This window comes from Argentina silus, assembly GCF_951799395.1.
Source record: "Argentina silus genome assembly, chromosome: 14".
In the NCBI taxonomy this organism is placed as follows: domain Eukaryota; kingdom Metazoa; phylum Chordata; class Actinopteri; order Argentiniformes; family Argentinidae; genus Argentina; species Argentina silus.
In genome coordinates, this window is record NC_139668.1 from 19,518,182 (window position 1) to 19,543,723 (window position 25,542).

The window sequence follows — 25,542 nt, forward strand, 5'->3', positions numbered from 1 at the left end:
CAAAATAAAAGCGCCCACGTTAAACTTGTTTAATCATTTAGAAATAGTAAAAATGGATAAAGGAACATACAATTATTTTATAAGTTATCTCTGGATATAAAAACTTAATCCTCTCAATGTATTATGTGTGTTTTTAACGGTTTGTAATTATTTTAATATCATTATTTTAATATCATTAATATCATAATATCAATACCAATGATATACTTTACAAAAATATTTCTTGTAACTTTGTAGCTCATTTTAGTACTACTCGGACACACTTCTAGAACATGGATCGAGTAAGTTTCAACTACGAACTGTGTCATAGGAAAAGTTGCTGTGTGTGTATGTGTAGTTCGCTCTATGACCTGTGAGAGGCAGCAACACGCCTAAAAGCATCGAGCCTGAAGAAGAAGAAGATGAGGAAGCGCTAGAGAAACCACGGGACAACATTTCGCAAGCGTCCAGATAGCACCACAAATACTCTCATAAACCTTATTTATTGCGCCAAAAATAACAAATTCCAACATGTCGAAACTACAGTTGTTGAATGATTTTTTCACGCAACGTTTAACAGTGGCTGCTGTGGAGATATTTGGCGCAGTTGAACAAGTACTATTTGAATATCAGGGCGAAATCTCCCGTTCAAAAGAGGAGAACGAACGTCTTCAGAGGATACTGGACCTGGTTCTCAAACCCGAGATCAAATTACACAGAACAGGTTTGTTACATTATTGTTGTGATGAGATCGTCGCTGTGTATCTGAAGCGCACCCTAATGTCGATGGCATCGGAGTTTAAAGAGGCAATCTGGAATTCACACAACAAAGCGGTCACGACGACACATTGTTGATGAGGGATGGGACTGGAGAAAAGTACCACTCTCAAATTAATAGACAGAGCTTTGGATGCATGACTTCCACAGTCAAAATGATACAGTCTGTTTACAGTTACATAGTTTACAAACAATGGAGTAAAACAAGATTCTGTTTTGGGGTTCTGATGGGGAAATACAGTTGAAGCTAGTTACCCAGAATTAGCGACATAAAGGGATAGTTCACCCAAAAATAATTATTCCCTACTCTTTCACATATCTTAGGTGTCTGTTGACCAGTTGTGACACATCTGTGAAGCGCCTGTCATTGCATTTTTCACAGCAAGTCGAGACATAGAGTGTAGGTTGTGTAATCGAGTTGAGATGGTAAACTCTCTCCCCAAGTTCAAGTACGCAATGCAACGGGTAAAGGCACGAATGGTTGAATTAAGTGGCCAGCTCCGGCAAGCCAAACCCCATCTTCTTGGGATATGCGGGCAGTTTCCCAGACACAGACAAAAGCCAGTCCAGGACTAAATAATTTGTTTGTGGCAGGTTACTAAACAAGTAGCGTATGGTATGTGGGTGTTGTAAATTCAACCCAAAATTCAATTCAAGAGTATTTCCCGAACAATGAAGGGCTTGTTTTAAACTGGCTAATACTGCATCCTTCCCTGCAGACCCTGGGCAGATCACCATCTCTGTCTCTGAAGAGGTTCCCCATGAGCAGCAGGAGTGGAGCCCCAGTCTAGGGCAGGAGGACATAGAGATCACACAGATTAAAGAGGAGCAGGAGTTTGATACCTCAGACTCAACATACACTCCCTGGGATGTAGAAAGTGACTGTGATGGTAAGAATCCAACTATGTCCTCACAGGAGAGGAATTATCCAGCTGAAAGGAACAAAATAGAACCTGATGAGGAGGGCTATGCAGCATCAGAGCCAACCAGAGACTCACAACTCCTCTCTGCAGTAAATCCAGACTCTTCTGAAGCTCAGAGTGCAGATGTTTATCGCTGTGATATTTGTAACATAAGTTATGAAGTGAAAAGAAAACTAACACTGCACATGAGGCTACACACAGACACACAGTATCACTGTACGTTTTGTCCAAAACGTTTTAAAGATGGGAGTAATTTGAAAGTGCATTTGAGGACACACACAGGAGAGAGACCCTATAGATGCAAGGCCTGTGGAAGACTTTTCAGAACAACAAGTCATCTAAAAGATCATATTAGGACTCACACAGGAGAGAAACCTTTTAGATGTCAGATCTGTGGATTACATTTCCGACAAAGTAGTAGTAGGACAGCACATATTAAGGCTAAACACAAGGGGGAGCACCTGCACAGATGCAAAGATTGTGGCAAAAGCTACATTAAGATGAGCTCCTTAAGAAAGCATGTGGAAACCATCCACACAGGTCCTGACCCTGGTCCACAGGAAATGCTGTCAGTGTAACCATTGTAGATTGTAGTTTTCACTGGTCCACCCTAACCTGAATACCCAGGACCTGTATGGGTCAGGGTCCAAAGAACAAAGTTGTCCCATCCGGTCCGGGTTGTGGCCTGTTTCACTAGAGGATACTCTGAAAGTGGATGTGAGGACACACACAGGGAAGAGATCCTATAGGTGCAATGTTTGTGGAAAGCTTTCAGACAATGTTGTAATATGGTAAAACACTAAGGTTGGACACAAGGGGGAGGAGCCGTAGAGATGCTGTGGCAAATACCTGACTAAGATTGGCTCCCAGAGAGAACATGTGACTACTCACACAGGAAAGACATTCGTTTCCATATTCCGACTGACAAATTATGTCCAAATGAAATGTCCTCCCTGTAACCACCGAAGATGAAACAGTTTATATAATCCATTCAATTCATTCTATTTGTGTTAGTAAACTGTACTTGTTTTGCACTGACTTTTTCATTTTGATACCTTTGTCATTGTGAAGACATCTAAAGTACAACAAAAAAGATGTGTGTATATATATATATAATATATATAATATACTTGGTTTGCCTGGCCTTCAAGGAACATAAAAAATCTGATGACTTTTGTCAGAAGTCAACTGTTTTTAAAAATGTTAAAGTGATTTTGAAATGGTATGAAAACCTCTAACTTGGATAAATAAAGACCCGAAAGTAATGTGTCACCTTGTCTGGCTTCTTCGTGAAAGCCAAGCTGATAGCTATATTTCTCCAGTACAGCAAGTGTTGCGTACACATTACCTTGTTTCAGTGAAGTCTGAACAATTAAGGGCATGTTTTAAACTGGCTAATACTATATCCTTCCCTGCAGACCCTGGGCAGATCACTAACTCCGTTTCTGAAGAGGTTCCCCATGAGAAGCAGGAATTGATCCCCGGTCTAGGGCAGGAGGACATAGAGATCAAGCAGATTAAAGAGCAAGAGTTTGATAACTCAGACTGGACATACCTTCCTGCCGATGTAGAAAGATACTCTGATGGTAAGAACCCAACTATGTCCTCACAGGAGGACAGTGAGAGGAATGATCTGTCAACCACTCCAGCTGAACAGAACAACATAGAACCTGATGAAGAGGGCTATGCAGCATCAGAACCAACCAGAGACTCACAACTCCACTCTGCAGTAAATCCAAACTCTTCTGAAGCTCAGAGTGAAAATGTTTATCGCTGTGATATTTGCAACATAAATTATGGAACAAAAGGAAGACTTATACTGCACATGAGGCTACACACAGAAACCCTATATCACTGTACGTTTTGTCCAAAACGTTTCAAAGTGAAGGGTACTCTGAAAGTGCATTTGAGGACACACACAGGAGAGAGACCCTACAGATGCAAGGCCTGTGGAAGACTTTTCAGAACAACAAGTCATCTAAAAGATCATATTAGGACCCACACAGGAGAGAAACCTTTTAGTTGCCATATCTGTGGATTATGTTTCACACAAAGTAGTACTAAGACAGCACATATTAAGGCTAAACACAAGGGGGAGCACCTGCACAGATGCAAAGATTGTGGCAAAAGCTACATTAAGATGAGCTCCTTAAGAAAGCATGTGGAAACCATCCACACAGGTCCTGACCCTGGTCCACAGGAAATGCTGTCAGTGTAACCATTGTAGATAGGTTTTCACAGGTCCACCCTAACCTGAATACCCAGGACCTGTATGGGTCAGGGTCCAAAGAACAAAGTTGTCCCATCCGGTCCGGGTTGTGGCCTGTTTCACTAGAGGATACTCTGAAAGTGGATGTGAGGACACACACAGGGAAGAGATCCTATAGGTGCAATGTTTGTGGAAAGCTTTCAGACAATGTTGTAATATGGTAAAACACTAAGGTTGGACACAAGGGGGAGGAGCCGTACAGATGCTGTGGCAAATACCTGACTAAGATTGGCTCCCAGAGAGAACATGTGACTACTCACACAGGAAAGACATTCGTTTCCATATTCCGACTGACAAATTATGTCCAAATGAAATGTCCTCCCTGTAACCACCGAAGATGAAACAGTTTATATAATCCATTCAATTCATTCTATTTGTGTTAGTAAACTGTACTTGTTTTGCACTGACTTTTTCATTTTGATACCTTTGTCATTGTGAAGACATCTAAAGTACAACAAAAAAGATGTGTGTATATATATATATATATATATATAATATATATAATATACTTGGTTTGCCTGGCCTTCAAGGAACATAAAAAATCTGATGACTTTTGTCAGAAGTCAACTGTTTTTAAAAATGTTAAAGTGATTTTGAAATGGTATGAAAACCTCTAACTTGGATAAATAAAGACCCGAAAGTAATGTGTCACCTTGTCTGGCTTCTTCGTGAAAGCCAAGCTGATAGCTATATTTCTCCAGTACAGCAAGTGTTGCGTACACATTACCTTGTTTCAGTGAAGTCTGAACAATTAAGGGCATGTTTTAAACTGGCTAATACTATATCCTTCCCTGCAGACCCTGGGCAGATCACTAACTCCGTTTCTGAAGAGGTTCCCCATGAGAAGCAGGAATTGATCCCCGGTCTAGGGCAGGAGGACATAGAGATCAAGCAGATTAAAGAGCAAGAGTTTGATAACTCAGACTGGACATACCTTCCCGCTGATGTAGAAAGATACTCTGATGGTAAGAACCCAACTATGTCCTCACAGGAAGACAGTGAGAGGAATGATCTGTCAACCATTCCAGCTGAACAGAACAACATAGAACCTGATGAGGAGGGCTATGCAGCATCAGAACCAACCAGAGACTCACAACTCCACTCTGCAGTAAATCCAGACTCTTCTGAAGCTCAGAGTGAAAATGTTTATCGCTGTGATATTTGCAACATAAATTATGGAACAAAAGGAAGACTTATACTGCACATGAGGCTACACACAGAAACCCTATATCACTGTACGTTTTGTCCAAAACGTTTCAAAGTGAAGGGTACTCTGAAAGTGCATTTGAGGACACACACAGGAGAGAGACCCTACAGATGCAAGGCCTGTGGAAGACTTTTCAGAACAACAAGTCATCTAAAAGATCATATTAGGACCCACACAGGAGAGAAACCTTTTAGTTGCCATATCTGTGGATTATGTTTCACACAAAGTAGTACTAAAACAGCACATATTAAGGCTAAACACAAGGGGGAGCACCTGCACTGATGCAAAGATTGTGGCAAAAGCTACATTAAGATGAGCTCCTTAAGAAAGCATGTGGAAACCATCCACACAGGTCCTGACCCTGGTCCACAGGAAATGCTGTCAGTGTAACCATTGTAGATGGGTTTTCACAGGTCCACCCTAAGATGAATACCCAGGACCTGTATGGGTCAGGGTCCAAAGAACAAAGTTGTCCCATTCGGTCCGGGTTGGGGCCTGTTTCACTAGAGGATACTCTGAAAGTGGATGTGAGGACACACACAGGGAAGAGATCCTATAGGTGCAATGTTTGTGGAAAACTTTCAGACAATGTTGTAATATGGTAAAACACTAAGGTTGGACACAAGGGGGAGGAGCCGTACAGATGCTGTGGCAAATACCTGACTAAGAACATGTGACTACTCACACAGGAAAGACATTCGTGTCCATATTCCGACTGACAAATTATGTCCAAATGAAATGTCCTCCCTGTAACCACCGAAGATGAAACATTTTATATCATCTATTCGATTAATTCTATTTGTTTAAGTAAACTGTAGTTGTTTTGCACTGACTTTTTTTTTCATTTTTATACCTTTGTCATTGTGAAGACATCTAAAGTACAACAAAAAATATGCTTGGTTTGCCTGGCCTTCAAGGAACATCAACAATCTGATGACTTTTGTCAGATGTCAACTGTTTTTAATTATTATTATTATTTTTTTGAAATGGTATGAAAACCTCTAACTTGGATAAATAAAGACCGGAAAGTAATGTTTGTCACCTTGTCTGGCTTCTTCGTGAAAGCCAAGCTGATGGCTATATTTCTCCAGTACAACAAGTGTTGCGAACACATTACCTTGTTTCGGTGAGGTCTGAACAATTAAGGGCATGTTTTAAACTGACTAATAAGATGACTAAAGATCTGATGACTTAACTGTTTTAAAGTGACTATGAAATTGTGTGAAAAGGTGAAAGGAATGTTTGGCACGTTGTGTTATTGTAAGCCAAGATGATTCGTTTATACATTACCGCAAATGGCTACATTATTTCTCCGGAAGTCCGAGCCACTAGAATGTTTTGTGAGTTGGCTGAAAATGCTGTTAGGTCTGTGTCCCAGACTGTGAAATTGCCAAAAATTTTAGAGATTTTGTATACACCACGGTACCACTAACCCTAACCACTCCACTGTATACCACCGATGTAAAACGGTTGTTACGGCTAGTGATGATGGGGTTTGAAGATGGCATAAATGTGTACTTCGCTCTCTGACCTGTGAGAGGCAGCAACATGCCTGAAAGCATCTAGCCTGCCGGAAAATCACACGAAGAAGACGAACCACGGAGTGGAAAGCGATCAGATAGCACCACAAATACTTTAATACTTCTTATTTATTGAGCGAAGATTAACAAATTCCAACATGTCCAAACTCCAGTTGTTAAATGAGTTTTTCACACAACGATTAACAGCGGCTGCTGTGGAGATATTTGGAGCAGTTCAAGAAGTAATAGTTGAATATCAGGACGAAATCTCCCGTTCAAAAGAGGAGAACGAACGTCTTCAGAGGATACTGGACTTGGTTCTCAAACCCGAGATCAAATTACACAGAACAGGTTTGTTACACTGCTTTTGTTGTGGTGCAGCTGAGATCGTCGCCGTACTTCTGAACCGCACCCAGGCCGTATGCAGAGATTTCAGCAGCAGTCTCCATTCCACTGGAGAGTTTAAAGAGGCAATCTGAGATTTAAAAACAATTAAAACATGTTTTGAAGCTCTACAACGTTTGTTTAACGTTGCATTGTTTAACAAACTAAATTGAACTAATCTCACGAGGCATTTCTTATATTTTTCAAAAATCAATGGCAATATGTTATTCATTTAAAAGTCCAAAAATAAATATATTCACCAATCCCAGATTGCCCATTTAATCGTACAGCAAGTCTGAGCAGTGAGCACAGATGACAGCAGCATGGTATTGGAAATGAGACCTCCTTCGACAAACACAAACAGTGGGGTAATAGATCCTTTTTGTCATGGTTAAGAAAGTTGTACTAGTACTCTCATAGAAATTAGAATGAATATCTTGAGGACGTTTATGTGGCAAGGGAAGTAAACAAGTAGCATATGATATGTGGGTGATGGAAGGTGGCTGGGCAGTATCTCTCATATCCCTCCATGTCCTGTATCATATTAATTAATTACTCACTCAAATACACAGAAACCATTGTCTTAAGTTACCAACAACAACATGCCCTTGTTTCAGTGAGGGAGCAACTACGGTGAAATGCTTGACCAACATTCCATCAACCCTAGCCTTAACCAAACCCTTAACCGTAACTTTAACCATTGCCGCATTTGAACCAATTCAGAAATTCAACCCTTAGCCTTTCCTGAACAATGAAGGACTTGTTTTAAATGAAAACGACATCCTTCCCTGCAGATCCTGGGCAGATCACCATCTCTGTCTCTGAAGAGGTTCCCCATGAGCAGCAGGAGTGGAGCCCCAGTCTAGGGCAGGAGGACATAGAGATCACACAGATTAAAGAGGAGCAGGAGTTTGATACCTCAGACTCAACATACACTCCCTCTTATGTAGAAAATGGCTCTGATGGTAAGAACCCAACTATGTCCTCACAGGAGGACAGTGAGAAGAATGATGTATCAACCACTCCAGCTGAACAGAACAAAGTAGAACCTGATGAAGAGGGCTATGCAGCATCAGAGCCAGTAAATCCAGGCTCTTCTGTAGCTCAGAGTGAAAATATTTATCGCTGTGATATTTGCTACAGAAGTTATGAAGTTAAAGGAAGACTAATACTGCACATGAGGCTACACACAGAGACACCGTATCACTGTACGTTTTGTCAAAAACCTTTCAAAGAGAAGGAAAAGTGGAAAGTGCATGTGAAGACACACTCAGGGGAGAGACCCTATAGTTGCCATGTCTGTGGAAGTATTTTCAAACTAAGGAGTACTCTAATCAATCATATTAGGATTCACACAGGGGAGAAACCATACAGCTGCCACATTTGTGCAAAACATTTCACACAAAGGAGTCACGTGAAACAACATATGCGGATTCACACAGGGGCGAAACCTTTTAGATGTCATATCTGTGGATTATGTTTCACACAAAGTAGTACTAAGACAGGACATATTAAGGCTAAACACAAGGGGGAGCACCTGCACAGGTGCACAGACTGTGGCAAAGCCTACACAAAGATAAGCTCCTTAAGAAAGCATGTGGAAACCGTCCACACAGGTCCTGACACTTGACCACTTGGAATGGTCCCATTGTAAATATGAACAATTTGAGACATTCACTCTAGAGGTGTTCACAGGTCCACCCTAACCGAATACCCAGGACCTGTTTGGGTCTGGGTCCAAAAACCAAACTTGTCCCTTGTGTCCAGGTTGGGCCCTGTTTGATTAAAGCATAGTCTAGACGTGTGTGAGGATGAGGATACACACAGGGAAGAGACCCTATAGGTGTGCCTCGGTCTGGCCTTCAAGGAACATCAACAATCTGATGAGTATCTGTTTTTATTTTTTTGTATTTTATTGACTATGAAATGGAATCAGAAGCTCTAACTTGGATAAATAAATAAATGAAATGAATCTTCGTCATGTTGTCTTTTTGGAAGCCATGCTGATATCCATGTTTCTCAGGTACATTGTTTTATTTAATGCTTGCAGTCCTAGTACACAAACTGATCCACGATTTTTTTGTAAATTGGCTGAGCTTGGTGTGAACCCCTTATCGAGGAAAACGCTGTTGGGACCGGGTGACAGGCAATGTGAGATTGCTGAGAAGTTTTGGGATTTTCTATACACCGCTGGCCTTCACCTCCGGGTGTAAAAGGACTGTTTTGGCGAGTGATGATGGGTGTAAAAGGCTGGGTCGTTTGAAGATGGCAAGAATGTGTACTTCCCTCTATGATTTGTGAGAGGCAGCAATGTGCCTGAAAGCATCTATCCTGCCGGAAAATCTAGACGAAGAAGAGGATGAAAAACAAAAATCTGTTTTTTCGTGAGCTTCAGTAATTCACCTCTTTCTCCATTAAAACTTTCGGTTTCGTTTTTCGTCGTTTTCACGTCTTCAAAATAAAAGAGCGAGTTAGGAGATTAATGGAAAGTGATGGGATGACGATATTTTCACATTTTTTGCTGAAATAAGGACAAGTTACGGAACAGAAAGTATATAAAATGTCGAAAAAAATATTTTGATATTTTGAAATATTTAAATATCAAATCGTATTTTTGCACAGTCCATTATTCTGTGACAATATTATTTCATTAGGGTATTTTGATTATTAGAAGAATTACAAATCCTTCTGGGTCAATACTATACCAAATATTATATGGTGGTGATTGAATACATTTGTTAAGATAATTAGCATTTTGTTTCTTATTCCTTCCATTTCATATGTTTAAATGCTAAATGTCGTTTAACTTGGGTGCTCTTATTTTGAAGAAATCTTTATTTACATTCACCGGAAGTCGGTGGGTCCACTTCCACTTTTCGAGCTCCTGAAACACAGATCAGAAAACCACAAAACCACAGGAGTCCGAGCGGAAGATTAACACATTCAAAAATGTCAAAACTACAGTTGTTGAATGAGTTTTTAACGCAACGATTAACAGTCGCTGCTGTGGAAATATTTGGAGCAGTTCAAGAAGTAATTGTTGAATATGAGCACGAAATCTCCCGTTCAAAAGAGGAGAACGAACGTCTTCAGAGGATACTGGACTTGGTTCTCAAACCCGAGATCAAATTACACAGAACAGGTTTGTTACGTTATTGTTGTGATGAGATCGTCGCTGTGTATCTGAAGCGCACCCTTATGCAGAGATTCAGCATTTTCGATGGCATCGGAGTTTAAAGAGGCAATCTGAGATTCACACAAGTTTAAACCATTTTTTGAAGCTCTACAGTGTTTGTTTAAAGGTGCATTGTTTTAAAAAATTACATTTTTTATATTTTTCAAGAATTAATGGCAATATGTTATTCATTTAAAAGTCCAAAAATAAATGTATTCACCAATCACAGATTGCCCCTTTAATGGTACAGCTAAGCCGTGAGCACAGATGACAGCAGCATGGTATTGTAAATGAGACCTCCTTCGACAAACACAAACAGTGTGGTAATAGATCCTTATTGTCATGGTTAAGAAAGTTGTACTAGTACTAGTAATATCTTTTCCCTGGTTCCTACACCCCCTCGCGGTTTGGTTTCCCCTCCCATTTCTAAAGTCAGTCATCAGGGTGTAACAATATTGGTGGCAAGCCCATTGTGGTTATCTAAAAATATATATATTACATCACCCCCACTCCTGGTACCTCTTGGTACTGCTCCTGCTCTTAACCTCTGTGTACCTCTTGGTACTGCTCCTGCTCTTAACCTCTGGGTACCTCTTGGTACTACGCCTGCTCTTAACCTCTGGGTACCTCTTGGTACTACGCCTGCTCTTAACCTCTGGGTACCTCTTGGTACTACGCCTGCTCTTAACCTCTGGGTACCTCTGGGTACTACGCCTGCTCTTAACCTCTGGGTACCTCTGGGTACTACGCCTGCTCTTAACCTCTGGGTACCTCTTGGTACTACGCCTGCTCTTAACCTCTGGGTACCTCTTGGTACTACGCCTGCTCTTAACCTCTGGGTACCTCTTGGTACTACGCCTGCTCTTAACCTCTGGGTACCTCTTGGTACTGCTCCTGCTCTTAACCTCTGGGTACCTCTTGGTACTGCTCCTGCTCTTAACCTCTGGGTACCTCTTGGTACTACGCCTGCTCTTAACCTCTGGGTACCTCTGGGTACTACGCCTGCTCTTAACCTCTGGGTACCTCTTGGTACTACTCCCTCCATACAATACCTATCACATGATTATACATTATTTTGAGATACAACTCAAGGGTCAGAGGTCAGATGGTTCCCAGCATTACGAGGCCCTTAAGGCCAGCAGTTTATGATCAAACGTATCTGGTTGGACAGTATCTTGTTTTGGTTGTACAGTCTTCAAAAATTAATTAAGGAGGCCTTGAGTGCTTACAGTTGGACAGTAAGCACTTCAAAGACCATCTTTTGCACACAACTCTTGCGTTCAGCAGGCCTCCGCATATAATGGAAAATTACAGCAGTTTAACAATTCAGTGAAAATTCAGTACAGTATTCTAACCTTTCTAACAATCTATTGAGTACGAATCATCTAACATTAATTTTTCTATCACAGGATGTACACTCACCTTATGATTTATGTAGTACATTCTTTGGCATCCTTATGATTATGTGACACATTCTTTGGCATGCCAGCATATTTTTGTACACTACAGAAATTTACCATAAAACCATTGTCTTAAGTTACCAACAACAACATGCCCTTGTTTCAATGAGGGAGCAACTACGGTGAAATGTTTCTATATTCTTTCCAGAACAATGAAGGACTTGTTTTGAACTGGCTAAAACTATATAGATTAATCAAGTGCAGTATGATATGTCAGTGATTTGAGGTAAAGGTAAGGTTGATTGCCTGTGTGTATCTGATCTCCTAATCTGGTCTTTAATTACCAACATACACATGGTTTAAACTGGCTAATGCTGTATCCTTCCCTGCAGACCCTGGGAAGATCATTATCTCTGTCTCTGAAGAGGTTCCCCATGAGCAGCAGGAGTGGAGCCCCAGTCTAAAGCAGGAGGACGTAGAGATCAAGCAGATTAAAGAAGAGCAGGAGTTTGATACCTCAGACTCAACATACACTCCCTGGGATGTGGAAAATGACTCTCATGGTAAGAACCCAACTATGTCCTCACAGGAGGACAGTGAGAGGAATGATCTGTCAACCACTCCAGCTCAACAGAACAAAATAGAACCTGATGAAGAGGGCTATGCAGCATCAGAGCCAACCAATGACTCACAACTCCTCTCTGCAGTAAATCCAGACTCTTCTGAAGCTCAGAGTGAAAATGTTTATCGCTGTGATATTTGCAACGTAAGTTATCGAACGAAAGACAAACTAACACTGCACATGAGGCTACACACAGAGACACCGTATCACTGTACGTTTTGTCTTAAACGTTTCAAAGAGAAGGGTGCTCTGAAATTGCATTTGAGGACACACACAGGAGAGAGACCTTATAGATGCAACGTCTGTGAAAAACATTTTAGACTAAGGAATCATCTAATCAATCATATTAGGATTCACACAGGGGAGAAACCATACAGCTGCCACATTTGTGCAAAACATTTCACACAAGGGATTCATGTGAAACAACATATGCGGATTCACACAGGGGCGAAACCTTATAGATGTCATATCTGTGGAAAACAATTTACAAGAAATAGTATTCTAAATGAACATATTTTGACACACAGTAGAGAAACCCTTTAGATGCCATATCTGTGGATTACATTTCAGACAAAGTAGTACTAGGACAGGACATATTAAGGCTAAACACAAGGGGGAGCACCTGCACTGATGCACAGATGCATAGATTGTGGCAAAAGCTCCACTAAAATAAGCTCCCTGAGAAAGCATGTGGAAACCGTCCACATAGGTCCTGACCCTGGTCCACATGACATGGTCCCATTGTGAATATGAACAGTTTGATACATTCACTCTAGAGGTGTTCACAGGTCCACCCTAACCGAATACCCAGGACCTGTTTGGGTCTGGGTCCAAAAACCAAACTTGTCCCTTGTGTCCAGGTTGGGCCCTGTTTGATTAAAGCATAGTCTAAACGTGTGTGAGGATGAGGATACACACAGGGAAGAGACCCTATAGGTGCAATTGTGGAAAACCTTCAGACAAAGTTGTAATATGGTTGAACCCTTTAAGATTAGACACAAGGGGGAGAACCTGTAGATGTCATTGTTAAGACATCCACAGTATAAAAACAAATACTTGGTATGCCTAGGTCTTCAAGGAAGATCAACAATGATTTATCGTTTTAGCTGATGATTTATCTTTTTTTTTTAAATTATTATTTATTTTATATGGAATGAAGAGCTCTAACTTGGATAAATAAAGACTTGAAAGGAATCTTCGTCACGTTGTCTTCTCAAAAGCCAAGCTGATAGCCATGTTTCTCCAGTCCATTATTTTATTTCATGCATGAAGTCCTAGTACACAAACTCAGTTGATTGGATGGTGTTATGGAAAATACATTGATAGTACTGTTTGAAGGATATACACTTTCATATGACTGATACAACTTGTGTAAATACTGTGATTACATTTTCTCTTGCCACACCTCTAAAGTTCTATAGCCGTTGTTCTGAGGAATGCTGTATGATTACCATATAGATAACTGTGGTCTTGGAGGGAGTGGTGGGGGAGAGCGAGAACAAAGGAACAGACCCATCTTGCCGACACAAAGGTGGATAAGTGTGAAATGTTGAACGCCAATTGATCAGTAAGAAAGCACCGATTGATCAGTAAGAAAGTCTCCCCATTGTTCTTTCTCTCCCGCCCCCTCTCACGTAAGCACAAGCTAGCCGGTGATGGCCTTGGCGGCGCCTACCATTATGTTTCATCTGTATAAAAGACAACCTTGAGAATCGCCTCTTCAGACTTGCGCTAAACAGTCCCTCAGATTTACACTGGGCTTCTGTTAGGCTCTTGTCTCTTGTTTGCAAGTAATAATAAATACTCAGACTCAGATATTGTGGCGACTCAGGATTTTATTTCTTGAATCTCACCTCCGAAGAGCTGAAGTACAGAGTGGTAAAAACCTAGACATCCACCACAATGGATAGATGAAAGAGGGGAGGTATAGAAAGATCTAAACAATTAAGAGGTTAATCAGTGTGGGTTATACTGACTGAACCCGGAGCGACTGGTGAAAGGATGAAAGGATGATGCTAGGTAGTTGAAAAGTTAGACAGATATAATGTTGGAAAGATAGAAGGTTAGATCGATAGTATGTTAGAAGGTCATGGATAGATAGGATGAGCCTGGGGTATTTCAGTGGAGTGTTGAGAGTGATTGCAGTGGGGTAGAACTGGTAGTAACAAGAGTGCATTTACATTTACATTTACATTTATGGCATTTTGCAGACGCCGTTATCCAAAGCGACTTACAACAAATACATTTGTCTCAGTGAGTGAATCATCTATCCATCAGTTATCATAAGAAAAAGTGTATGCTAGGACCAGGGGCCATTGGCAGTCACAATGCTAGAAGAAAGGAAGATTTTATTGATTTATTTTTAATTCATTTTCAGGACAGAAAATTGCACAGGGGGTAGTGGGGATGAAGAGGTCTTTACGAGGGACAGTTAAGATGTAGCCTGAAGAGATGGATCTTCAATCTACGGCGGAAGATAGGTAGTGAAGTCATGACAGCAGTGGGAAGTTCGTTCCACCAGCGGGGTGCCAGGACAGTGAAAAGCCGTGACCTGAGTAGTGCGGCTGCTGCATCCACATAGTGGCGGCGGTGCCAGGCCGCCAGGCGAGGTGGAATAGCAGTGTGACCGGGCAGGGGTTTAGGGGCTGACCATCGCTTGTTGCAAGTATGGAGGGGCTGTTCCCTTTGCCGCCCGGTAGGCGGGCACCAGGGTCTTGAATCTGATGCGGGCTGCTACTGGGAGCCAGTGAAGGGTGCGGAGGAGGGGGGTGACATGGGAGAATTTGTGGAGACTGAACACCAGACCAGCGGGAGCATTCTGGATGAGCTGCAGAGGCCTGATGGCGGAGGCAGGGAGTCCGGCCTTGTTACATAATCATTCTAAGAATGTGTTCTGCAGGTCTCCTGTTGTTTTCATTTCAGAGTCCTGAAAGGTTCCAGGCAGTTGAAGTAACAAAGGAGCTCTCGGAATGTTGGCCTAAATCAACATTCCACCACATTAACCGGATGAGAGGTTTTGGAGTTACAAAAAGCGAACGAAAACGCTGTTAGGACCGGGTGACAGGTAATGTGAGATTGTTTAGAAGTTTGGGTTTTCTATACACCGCTGGCCTTCACCTCCGTGTGTAAAAAGGTTGTTATGGCGAGTCATGATTGGTGTAAAAGGCTGTGAAGCTTGAAGATGATATAAATGTGTACTTCGCTCTCTGACCTATGAGAGGCAGCAACATGCCTGACAGTACTAGTACAACTTTCTAGAAAGAAGAAGACGTACCACGGAAGTACAGTTTGAAAGCGTCCTGATAGCGCCACAAATACTTTAATAAATCGTATTTCATGAACCAAGATTAACAAATTCCAACATGTCAAAAGTACAGCTGTTGAATGAGTTTTTAACGCAACGATTAACAGTCGCTGCTGTGGAAATATTTGGAGCAGTTCAAGAAGTAATAGTTGAATATCAGGACGAAATCTCCCGTTCAAAAGAGGAGAACGAACGTCTTCAGAGGATACTGGACTTGGTTCTCAAACCCGAGATAAAATTACACAGAACAGGTTTGTTACATTATTGTTGTGATGAGATCGTCGCTGTGTATCTGAAGCGCACCCTTATGCAGAGATTCAGCATTCTCGATGGCATCTGAGCTTAATTTTATTATTTGTTTTAGTGAACTGTACAGTGTTAACTGTTCACTGTAATTTTTACACCTTTGTCATTGTTAAGACATCCACAGTATCAAAACAAATACTTGGTATGTGTCTATCTTCATATACCATCAACATTGTGTTGACTTATGTTTTTATTTGTTTGACTGAAATGGAATGAAAAGCTCAAACTTGGATGAATAAAAGACCTTACATTTACATTACATTTATGGCATTTAGCAGACGCCTTTATCCAAAGCGACTTACAACAAATACATTTGTTTAAGTAAGTGAATCATCTATCCAACAGTCATCATAAGACAAAGTAATCAATGCTGGAGAACTTGTACAGGGGGGAAGTGGGGGTGAAGACGTCTCAAGGGTTGGGGTTAGGGTTAGTACAGGGGGGGTAGTGGGGGTGAAGAGGTCTTTAGGAGGGACTGTTCCTTAAAGGAATCTTTGTCACGTTGGTCTTCTTGAAAGCCAAGCAGATAGCCATGTTTCTCCAGTCCATTATTGTATTTCATGCATGAAGTCTGAGTACACAAACACAGTTGATTGGATGGATAGATGAAAGAGGGGAGGTATAGAAAGATCAAAACAATTAAGAGGTTAATCAGTATGGGTTATACTGACTGAACCCGGAGCGACTGGTGAAAGGATGTTTAGATAGATAGTATGTTAAAAGGTCATAGATCGATAGTATGTTAAAAGGTCATAGATAGATAGTATGTTAAAAGGTCATAGATAGATAGTATGTTAAAAGGTCATAGATAGATAGGATGAGCCTGAGGTAGTTCAGTGGAGTGTGTTGCGAGTGGTGGAGTTGGTTGGTTAAGTGGTTGAGAGTGGTTTCAGTGAGGTAGAACTGGAAGCAACAAGAGGGCATTGTTGTGTAATCATTCTAAGAATGTGTTCTGCAGGTCTCCTGTTGTTTTTATTTTAGAGTCCTGAAAGGTTCCTGGCAGTTGAGGTAACAAAGGAGCTCACAGAATGTTGACCTAAATCAACATTCCACCATGTTAACCGGATGAAAGGTTTTGGAGTTACAAAAAGCTTAATAGTTCTCGACTAAAGCGTTGTTAGGTGACAATGTGAGATTGTTTAGAAGTTTGGGGGTTTTCTATACACCGCTGGCCTTCACCTCCGTGTGTAAAAGGCTGTGAAGTTTGAAGATGGCATAAATGTGTACTTCGCTCTCTGACCTGTGAGAGGCAGCAACATGCCTGAAAGCATCTAGCCTGTCGGAAAATCAACAATAGGAAGAAGAAGACGAACCACGGAAGTACAGTTTGAAAGCGTCCTGATAGCGCCACAAATACTTTCATAAATCGTATTTCATGAACCAAGATTAACAAATTCCAACATGTCAAAACTACAGCTGTTGAATGAGTTTTTCACGCAACGTTTAGCAGTGGCTGCTGTGGAGATATTTGGAGCAGTTCAAGAAGTAATTGTTGAATATCAGGACGAAATCTCCCGTTCAAAAGAGGAGAACGAACGTCTTCAGAGGATACTGGACTTGGTTCTCAAACCCGAGATAAAATTACACAGAACAGGTTTGTTACACTATTGTTGTGATGAGATCGTCGCTGTGTATCTTATGCAGAGATTCAGCATTGTCGATGGCATCAGAGTTTAAAGAGGCAATCTGGGATTCACACAAGTGTTTTGAAGCTCTACAGTGTTTGTATAAAGTTCACATTTTTTACAAACAAGGTTATATTTTTTGGTTTCTAAAGGGGTAAGACAGTTCAATTAAGATCGTGAGGCATTTCTTATATTCTTCAATAATCAATGGCTATATGCCATTAATTTAAAAGTCCAAAATGAATGTACAAATCCCAGATTGCCCCTTTAATTGTTCAACTAGTCTGAGCAGTGAGCGCAGAGGACAGCGGCATGTCTGTATCGCGGCTGTTGTTGCTAGGCTACCTGACGCAGTGCCTTAGCTGGCAAGGTAGCTAGCAACGATTAGCGGTTATGCTAACACGAACTTCGTAGGCTTTTCTACGCTAGTAACAGAGTAGCTTGCAGAGAGGGAAATAGAAAAACACTTTGCACTGGAACTTTCACAGCTCTTGAATAAAAACAACAGGAGACCTGCAGAACACATTCTTTAGAATGATTACACAACAACGCACTCTCTTGGCTACCACTTTGCTACCCCACTGGAAACCACTCTCAACCACTTAAGCAACCAGCAAAGAGTGTACAAACATGAAAGTGCACTTTTTACATCGACGGATCTATGGAAACCAAACGATGCAATTTGTAAACCACTGCAGGTCTTTCAAACTGTTCACACCAATCCGACTGTGAAATGTTCCAAAAACTCAAAATTCTCTGATAAAAGGATTAGGTTTAGGGTCTGTGGTACTGTGCTTTTTGTAACTCTTAAAAACCCTCACCCAGCATGAGACCTGCAAAAGTCTTAGAATGATTAGGCAACAATGCATTCTCTTGGCAACCAGTTCTACCACAATAAAAAAACCTCTCTCTCTGTCTCTCTCTGGCCACTGAAGAACACTGAACTCATTGTCATGTTCATGAAACCCGTTTGAGACTACTTTTGCTTTGTAACATGGTGCATTATCATGCTGGAAGTAGGCATTAAAAGATGGGTAAATTGTGGCCATGAAGGGATGCACATGGTCAGCAACAATACTCAAGTAGGCTGTGGCATTCAAGCAATGATTGATTGCTATTAACAGGCCCAAAGTGTGCCAAGAAAACATTCCCCACACCATTACATCACCTCCACCATGAGAAGGTGTCCAGGTGTTCCAAATAAAGTGAGTGTACATGACTGTTAAATGAAAATTTCTTCTAAAAGTATAATTATATTGATTATTGATTGTCCGTCAGATACTAAGTCACCCAATAGTGGTTTTTGTAGTGGATTAATAGATTAATATAGTTTTTTTGCCAGCCATTTCTAAACCTTATACCAAAAGTCAGACACCTGAAGTCAATACCAAAACAGGTGTTCTATTGCTTGTTTCCTCACGACAAAATCTGCATAGTGGCGATTGTTCAATGCCCCATATGGTGAGGATTATTGATTATTTTGGTTGCAGTAATTTTATATAGCAATTAAAATAAAAAACAAAAAAAACAAAGTGATGAGTCAATTGTTGTTTTATACTGTATGTTGATTCGTAAACCTGGTGGCACATGGCAACGGAAGGTGAAATATCGGTTCCCAGTCAGGGATGACATGTTTCCCCTACACATGTTTCAATGAGGGAGCGACTACGATGACGCGCTTCACCAGCATTCCATTAACCCTAACCTTAACCAAACCCTTAACCATGACTTCAACCATAACCACATTTAACCAATTCAGAAATTCAACCCTTAGTCTTTCCCAAACAATTAAGGGCTTGTTTTAAACTGGCTAATACTATATCCTTCCCTGCAGATCCTGGGCAGATCACCATCTCTGCCTCTGAAGAGGTTCCCCATGAGCTGCAGGAGTGGAGCCCCAGTCTAGGGCAGGAGAACATAGAGATCACACAGATTAAAGAGGAGCAGGAGTTTGATACCTCAGACTGGGCCTGCACTCCCTGGGATGAAGAATGTGACTCTGATGGTAAGAACCCAACGATGTCCTCACAGGAGGATGGTGAGAGGAATGATCTATCAACCACTCCAGCTGAACAGAACAACATAGAACCTGATGAAGAGGAATATACAGCTTCAGAACCAACCAGAGACTCACAACTCCCCTCTACAGTAAATCCAGACTGTTCTCATGTTCAAAGTGCAAATGTTTATCGCTGTAATATTTGCAGTATAAGTTATCTAGTGAAAGGAAAATTAACACTGCACATGAGGCTACACACAGAGACACCGTATCACTGTAGGTTTTGTCAAAAATGTTTCAAAGAGAAGGAAAAGTGGAAAGTGCATGTGATGACACACACAGGGGAGAAACCCTATAGGTGCAATGTCTGTGAAAAACATTTCAAACAAAGGAGTACTCTAATAGATCATATTAAGATTCACACAGGGGAGAAACCATACAGGTGTCATGTTTGTGAAAAACATTTCACACAAAGGAGTCATATGAAACAACATATACAGAGTCACACAGGGGAGAGACGCTTTGCTTGCCATGTCTGTGGAAAACAATTTACAAGAAATAGTGTTCTAAATGAACATATTTTGACTCACACAGGAGAGAAACCCTTTAGATGCCATATCTGTGGATTACATTTCAGACAAAGTAGTACTAGGACAGGACATATTAAGGCTAAACACAAGGGGGAGCACCTGCACTGATGCACAGATGCATAGATTGTGGCAAAAGCTCCACTAAAATAAGCTCCCTGAGAAAGCATGTGGAAACCGTCCACACAGGTCCTGACCCTGGTCCACATGACATGGTCCCATTGTGAATATGAACAAGTTGAGACATTCACTCTAGAGGTGTTCACAGGTCCACCCTAACCGAATACCCAGGACCTGTTTGGGTCTGGGTCCAAAAACCAAACTTGTCCCTTGTGTCCGAGTTAGGTCCTGTTAACCACAGAAGATGAATAATTGTATATAATCCGTTCAATTCACAGTAGTTGTTTCTGTAGGCTGTACTTTTTACAAATGTGTCATTAAGACGTCCACAGTATTAAAACGAATACTTTGTATGCGTTGGTCTTCATAGACCATCAACAATGTGATGACTAATGTTTGTATTTCTTTTTATTTGTTGACTTTGAAATGGAATGAAAAGCTCTAACTTGGATAAATAAAGTCTTGAAAGGAATCTTCGTCACGTTGGTCTTCTTGAAAGCCAAGCAGATTGCCATGTTTCTCCAGTCCATTATTTTATTTCATGCATGAAGTCCTAGTACACAAACACTGATTGTTTGATTTTGTTCTGTCTTACATTATACAGAATGGACTTGTTACAGTATTCAGTTGTATAACTGTATTTATTAGTGAGAATCATCTTCGCATCGCTTACATACCAGTCGCTTTGCCGGGAACTGACTGAGCAACCCCGTTGCTAGGAACCGACAACAACCCCCGTTGTTAGGAACACTCATTCAATTAGGTCCGTGCTGCAACAAGCACATCTGTTTTTTCAGTGTGCCTTATTACTGAACATGTATACATTGTCACTTTATTTTATGAAATACTCAATAAACGCTGATCCACGGATGTTTTTGTGAGATGGCTGAGCTTGGTGTAAACGCTTTCTCGACGAAAATGCTGTTAGGACCGGGTGACAGGCAATGTGAGATTGCTTAGAAGTTTTAGGGATTTTCTATACACCGCTGGCCTTCACCTCCGGGTGTAAAAGGGTTGTTATGGCGAGTGATGATGGGTGTAAAAGGCTGGGTAATTTGAAGATGGCAAGAATGTGTACTTCCCTCTATAACCTGTGAGAGACAGCAATGTGCCTAAAAGAATCTAGCCTGCCGAAAGATCTAGAAGAGGAGGAGGAGGAGGAGGAGGAGGAAGAAGAGGAAGAACAACAACGGAAGTACATTTTGCAAGCGTCCAGATAGCACCACAAATGCTTTCATGAGTCTTATTTATTGAGCCAAGATTAACTAATTCCAACATGTCAAAACTACAGTTGTTGAATGAGTTTTTAACGCAACGTTTAACAGTGGCTGCTGTGGAAATATTTGGAGCAGTTCAAGAAGTAATTGTTGAATATATGGACGAAATCTCCCGCTCAAAAGAGGAGAACGAACGTCTTCAGAGGATACTGGACTCGGTTCTTAAACCCGAGATCAAATTACACAAAACAGGTTTGTTACATTATTGTTGTGATGAGATCGTCGCTGTGTATCTGAAGCGCACCCTTATGCAGAGATTCAGCATTCTCGATGGCATCGGAGTTTAAAGAGGCAATCTGAGATTCAAACGGTCACATTGTTTACAAAAAATGGAGTAAAACACAATTATATTCGTGGCTTCTGATACCGTAAGACAGTTGAATTTAGCTACCACACAAAACCTCATGTCCCAAGGAGACGGGGTTACTACGCATCAGCTCCCCGGAGCTGGCAACGTTATTCAACCGAGAGTGTCTTCAGCTGTTCGGCACCACGTATCCCAGCCGGATAGCATCCTCTTCTATACAGTCCTATGTACAGACAGGGTCAGTGACTTTGTCATGTCTGTATGAAAATGACCCCGACAAGTCACAGTTTGTAATAAAGTCCTTCGTTCACTCACTCCGATTGTTCCTCTGCTGGCTGTCTTCTGTGGTAGGAATAAAACTTGCCTTCCAAGAAATAAATAAACGCACTTTAACTGCTCTTGGCGCTACGGAAGCGAGCTAAGGGAGTTAGCGGGGTAACTTTAGTTCCAACTCTGGGTTTCGTTAAAGTTAGCTCACTAACTCCCTTTATTTGCTATTAAATTACTTTTCAAGAGAAATGTGGCAAGCTTGATGCCCATCAAAGGGGACAAAATACGACGAACCAACGGAGTCAGCGAAAGAAGTAATTTATTACAAACGGTTGCATGGCGGGGTCATTTTTATTTTGACCCATGACAAAGTCTCTGACTTTACCTGTCCATAGGACTGGATAGAAGAGGATGCTATCCGACTACACGTATAACCCTTCTTTAAGTACCCATGGCATACCATTAACCCTAACCTTAACCAAACCCTTAACTGTAACTTTAGCTATAACCATATTTTAACCAATTTGGAAATTCAATCCGTAGTTTTTCCTGGACAATGAAGGACTTGTTTTCAACTGGCTAATGCTGTATCCTTCCCTGCAGACCCTGGGCAGATCACTATCTCTGTCTCTGAAGAGGTTCCCCATGAGCAGCAGGAGTGGAGCCCCAGTCTAGGGCAGGAGGACATAGAGATCACACAGATTAAAGACGAGCAGGAGTTTGATATCTCAGGCTGGACATACCCTCCCTGGGATGTAGAAAGTTATCCTGATGGTAAGAACCGAACTATGTCCTCACAGGAAGACGGTGAGAGGAATGATCTATCAACCACTCCAGCTGAACAGAACAACATAGAACCTGATGAAGAGGGCTATGCAGCATCAGAGCCAACCAGAGACTCACAACTCCTCTCTGCAGTAAATCCAGACTTTTCTGAAGCTCAGTGTGAAAATGTTTATCGCTGTGATATTTGCAATGTAAGTTATCGAGTGAAAGAGAAACTAACACTGCACATGAGGCTACACACAGAGACACCGTATCACTGTACGTTTTGTCAAAAACGTTTCAAAGAGCAAGAAAAGTGGAAAGCGCATGTGAAGACACACACAGGGGAGAGACCCTATAGATGCAATGTCTGTGAAAAACATTTCAAACAAAGGAATCATCTAATAAATCATATTAAGACTCACACAGGGGAGAAACCATACAGGTGTCATTTTTGTGAAAAACAATTCACACAAAGGAGTCATGTGAAACAACATTTAAGGACTCACACAGGGGTGAAACCTTTTAGATGCCATATCTGTGGATTACATTTCAGACACAGTAGTAGTAGAACAGAACATATTAAGACTAAACACAAGGAGACCCACACAGATGCAAAGATTGTGGCAAAAGCTACATTAAGATAAGCTCCTTAAGAAAGCATGTGGAAACCATCCACACAGGTCCTGACCCTGGTCCACATGACATGGTCCCATTATAAATATGAACAAGTTGAGACATTCACTCTAGAGGTGTTCACAGGTCCACCCTAACCGAATACCCAGGACCTGTTTGGGTCTGGGTCCAAAAACCAAACTTGTCCCTTGTGTCCAGGTTGGGCCCTGTTTGATTAAAGCATAGTCTAAACGTGTGTGAGAGGATACACACAGGGAAGAGACCCTATAAGTGCAATTGTGGAAAACCTTCAGACAAAGTTGTAATATGGTTGAACCCTTTAAGATTAGACACAAGGTGGAGAAGCTGTAGATGCAATGACTAAACATTAGATGCTTCACTAAAAGGATGTGCATGTCGATGTCTCCACTGTGACCACCGAAGATGAACAATTTAATATAATCCATTAAATTCACATTTGTTTTAGTAAGCTGTACCTGTTTTGACAGTTTTCATGTGATGACTTGTGTTTTTATTTGTTGTATTTCATTGACTTTATTGAAATGGAGCTCTAACTTGGATGAATAAAGACTTTAAAGGAATCTTCGTCACGTTGTGTTCTTTAAAGCCAACCTGACAGCTATGTTTGTCCAGTACATTATTTTATTTCATGCATGAAGTCCAAGTACACAAACACTGATCCACGGATGTTTTGTGAGATGGCTGAGCTTGGTGGAAACCCTTTCTCAACGAAAACGCAGTTAGGACCGGGTGACAGGCAATGTGAGATTGCTTAGAAGTTTTGGCGATTTTCGATACACCACTGGAATTTCTATACACCACTGGCCAAGGTGATAGCCATGTTTCTCCAGCAGGTGGCGACATTATTTGTTTCATGCGTGAAGTCCTAATACACACATTATCGACGAGACTCGTGTGGCTTGGCTAAGCTTCTTGTCAACACTTTCTCGATGAAAACGGAGTCAGGACCAGGTGACAGACAATGTTTTAACATTGGGGATCTGCTATATAATACTGGCCTACACCTCTGGGTGCAAAAGGTTTATGTTCTAGACGGGGGTAAACCAGTAGTTCCCAAACTCGGGGTTGGGACCCCATGTGGGGTACCCTGAGGAAATCAAAGTAACCTCTATGATTTGATAAATAAGACACAAACATTTTCTGTGTAAATGAGACAAACAATGTCTCTGTATTGCACCTGTAGCTTATATTGCAGTGTTTTGGGGTGCGAATCCAACGACTAAACTTTTAGTCTGTTAGAATACACTTGGATGTCATTATGTGTTGGCATAGCCTACATTCAAGTTGTTGGGGGTCACAGGAAATGATCGATGTCAATTTGGGGTCCAAAAACATTTGGAAAGCCATGATGTCAACAGAGGTGGTTTTGTTAACGGTTTACAAGGGGGGTGGGGATTGGCTGGGTAGCCCCCCTTTCCCTTCTGATAAAGTTATTGAAATGCGCTGTTGATTAGTCAGTTCCGATTACTTTTAAAAGTGACTAAAAATAAAAGCTGGTTTGGTGCATCTGATGTGTTTTTGTTCCCCAGGGCACAGCCAAAAAACCAAAACAATGTTCCGAATTAAACAAGCTCCGATCTTTTAGAATAGATGCATTAGCTTGCAGTTACATCATTTGTCCAGTAGATGTCATGCCTACACAAGCATACAGGAAAACTGCTTGGCTGGTTGTGGATGCATTTTTTGAGACAATGTCAAATTATGTCTCAATATCTAACCGTAATGTGTATATGTGTACCTTAATGTGTGTGTGTCTGTGTGCATGTGTGTGTGTGTGTGTGTGTGTGTACATATGTGTGTCTGTGTGCATGTGTGTGCGTGTGTGAGTATATATCTGTGTGTGTGTGCGTGTGCGTGTGCGTGTGCGTGTGTGTGTGTGTGTACATATGTGTGTGTGTGTGTACATATGTGTGTCTGTGTGCATGTGTGTGTGTGTGTGTGTGAGTATATATCTGTGTGTGTGTGTGTGTGTGTGTGCGTGCATGCACGCACACAGGCGATGAAGAGAGATGTCGAGCCAAATCATTACATCCAATTATGCTCCATCTCTTGAAAATCATTTCTTAAAG

At 41.3% G+C, this 25,542-nt stretch overlaps 3 protein-coding genes across 5 annotated transcripts; all 3 read left to right on the top strand.

The window, feature by feature from the left end:
• The first annotated feature begins 321 nt into the window (after positions 1-321).
• LOC310815009 (uncharacterized protein) lies at positions 322-4,781 on the top strand. 3 transcript variants are annotated; one of them, XM_083684612.1, is made up of 4 exons: positions 322-703; positions 1,476-1,646; positions 3,098-3,920; positions 4,051-4,061. In XM_083684612.1, exons 1-3 carry the CDS (start codon positions 511-513, stop codon positions 3,895-3,897), a joined length of 1,164 nt encoding a protein of 387 aa, XP_083540738.1. In that variant the 5' UTR covers positions 322-510; the 3' UTR covers positions 3,898-3,920; positions 4,051-4,061. The 3 variants fall into 3 exon arrangements, with proteins under 3 accessions (XP_083540738.1, XP_083540737.1, XP_083540739.1); XM_083684611.1 differs by having other exon boundaries at positions 3,098-4,781; XM_083684613.1 differs by lacking the exons at positions 3,098-3,920; positions 4,051-4,061 and adding an exon at positions 2,402-3,083 and having other exon boundaries at positions 1,476-2,269.
• Positions 4,782-6,381: 1,600 nt separating this feature from the next.
• Positions 6,382-8,988, top strand: LOC310815542 (uncharacterized protein). The gene is made up of 2 exons (XM_083685364.1): positions 6,382-7,026; positions 7,854-8,988. The coding sequence occupies exons 1-2, from the start codon at positions 6,834-6,836 to the stop codon at positions 8,687-8,689; spliced, it is 1,029 nt and encodes a 342-aa protein (XP_083541490.1). The 5' UTR covers positions 6,382-6,833; the 3' UTR covers positions 8,690-8,988.
• A 12,414-nt stretch (positions 8,989-21,402) lies between these two features.
• LOC310814960 (uncharacterized protein) lies at positions 21,403-23,994 on the top strand. Its single transcript, XM_083684539.1, has 2 exons — positions 21,403-21,666; positions 22,655-23,994. Exons 1-2 carry the CDS (start codon positions 21,474-21,476, stop codon positions 23,461-23,463), a joined length of 1,002 nt encoding a protein of 333 aa, XP_083540665.1. The 5' UTR covers positions 21,403-21,473; the 3' UTR covers positions 23,464-23,994.
• Positions 23,995-25,542: the final 1,548 nt, after the last annotated feature.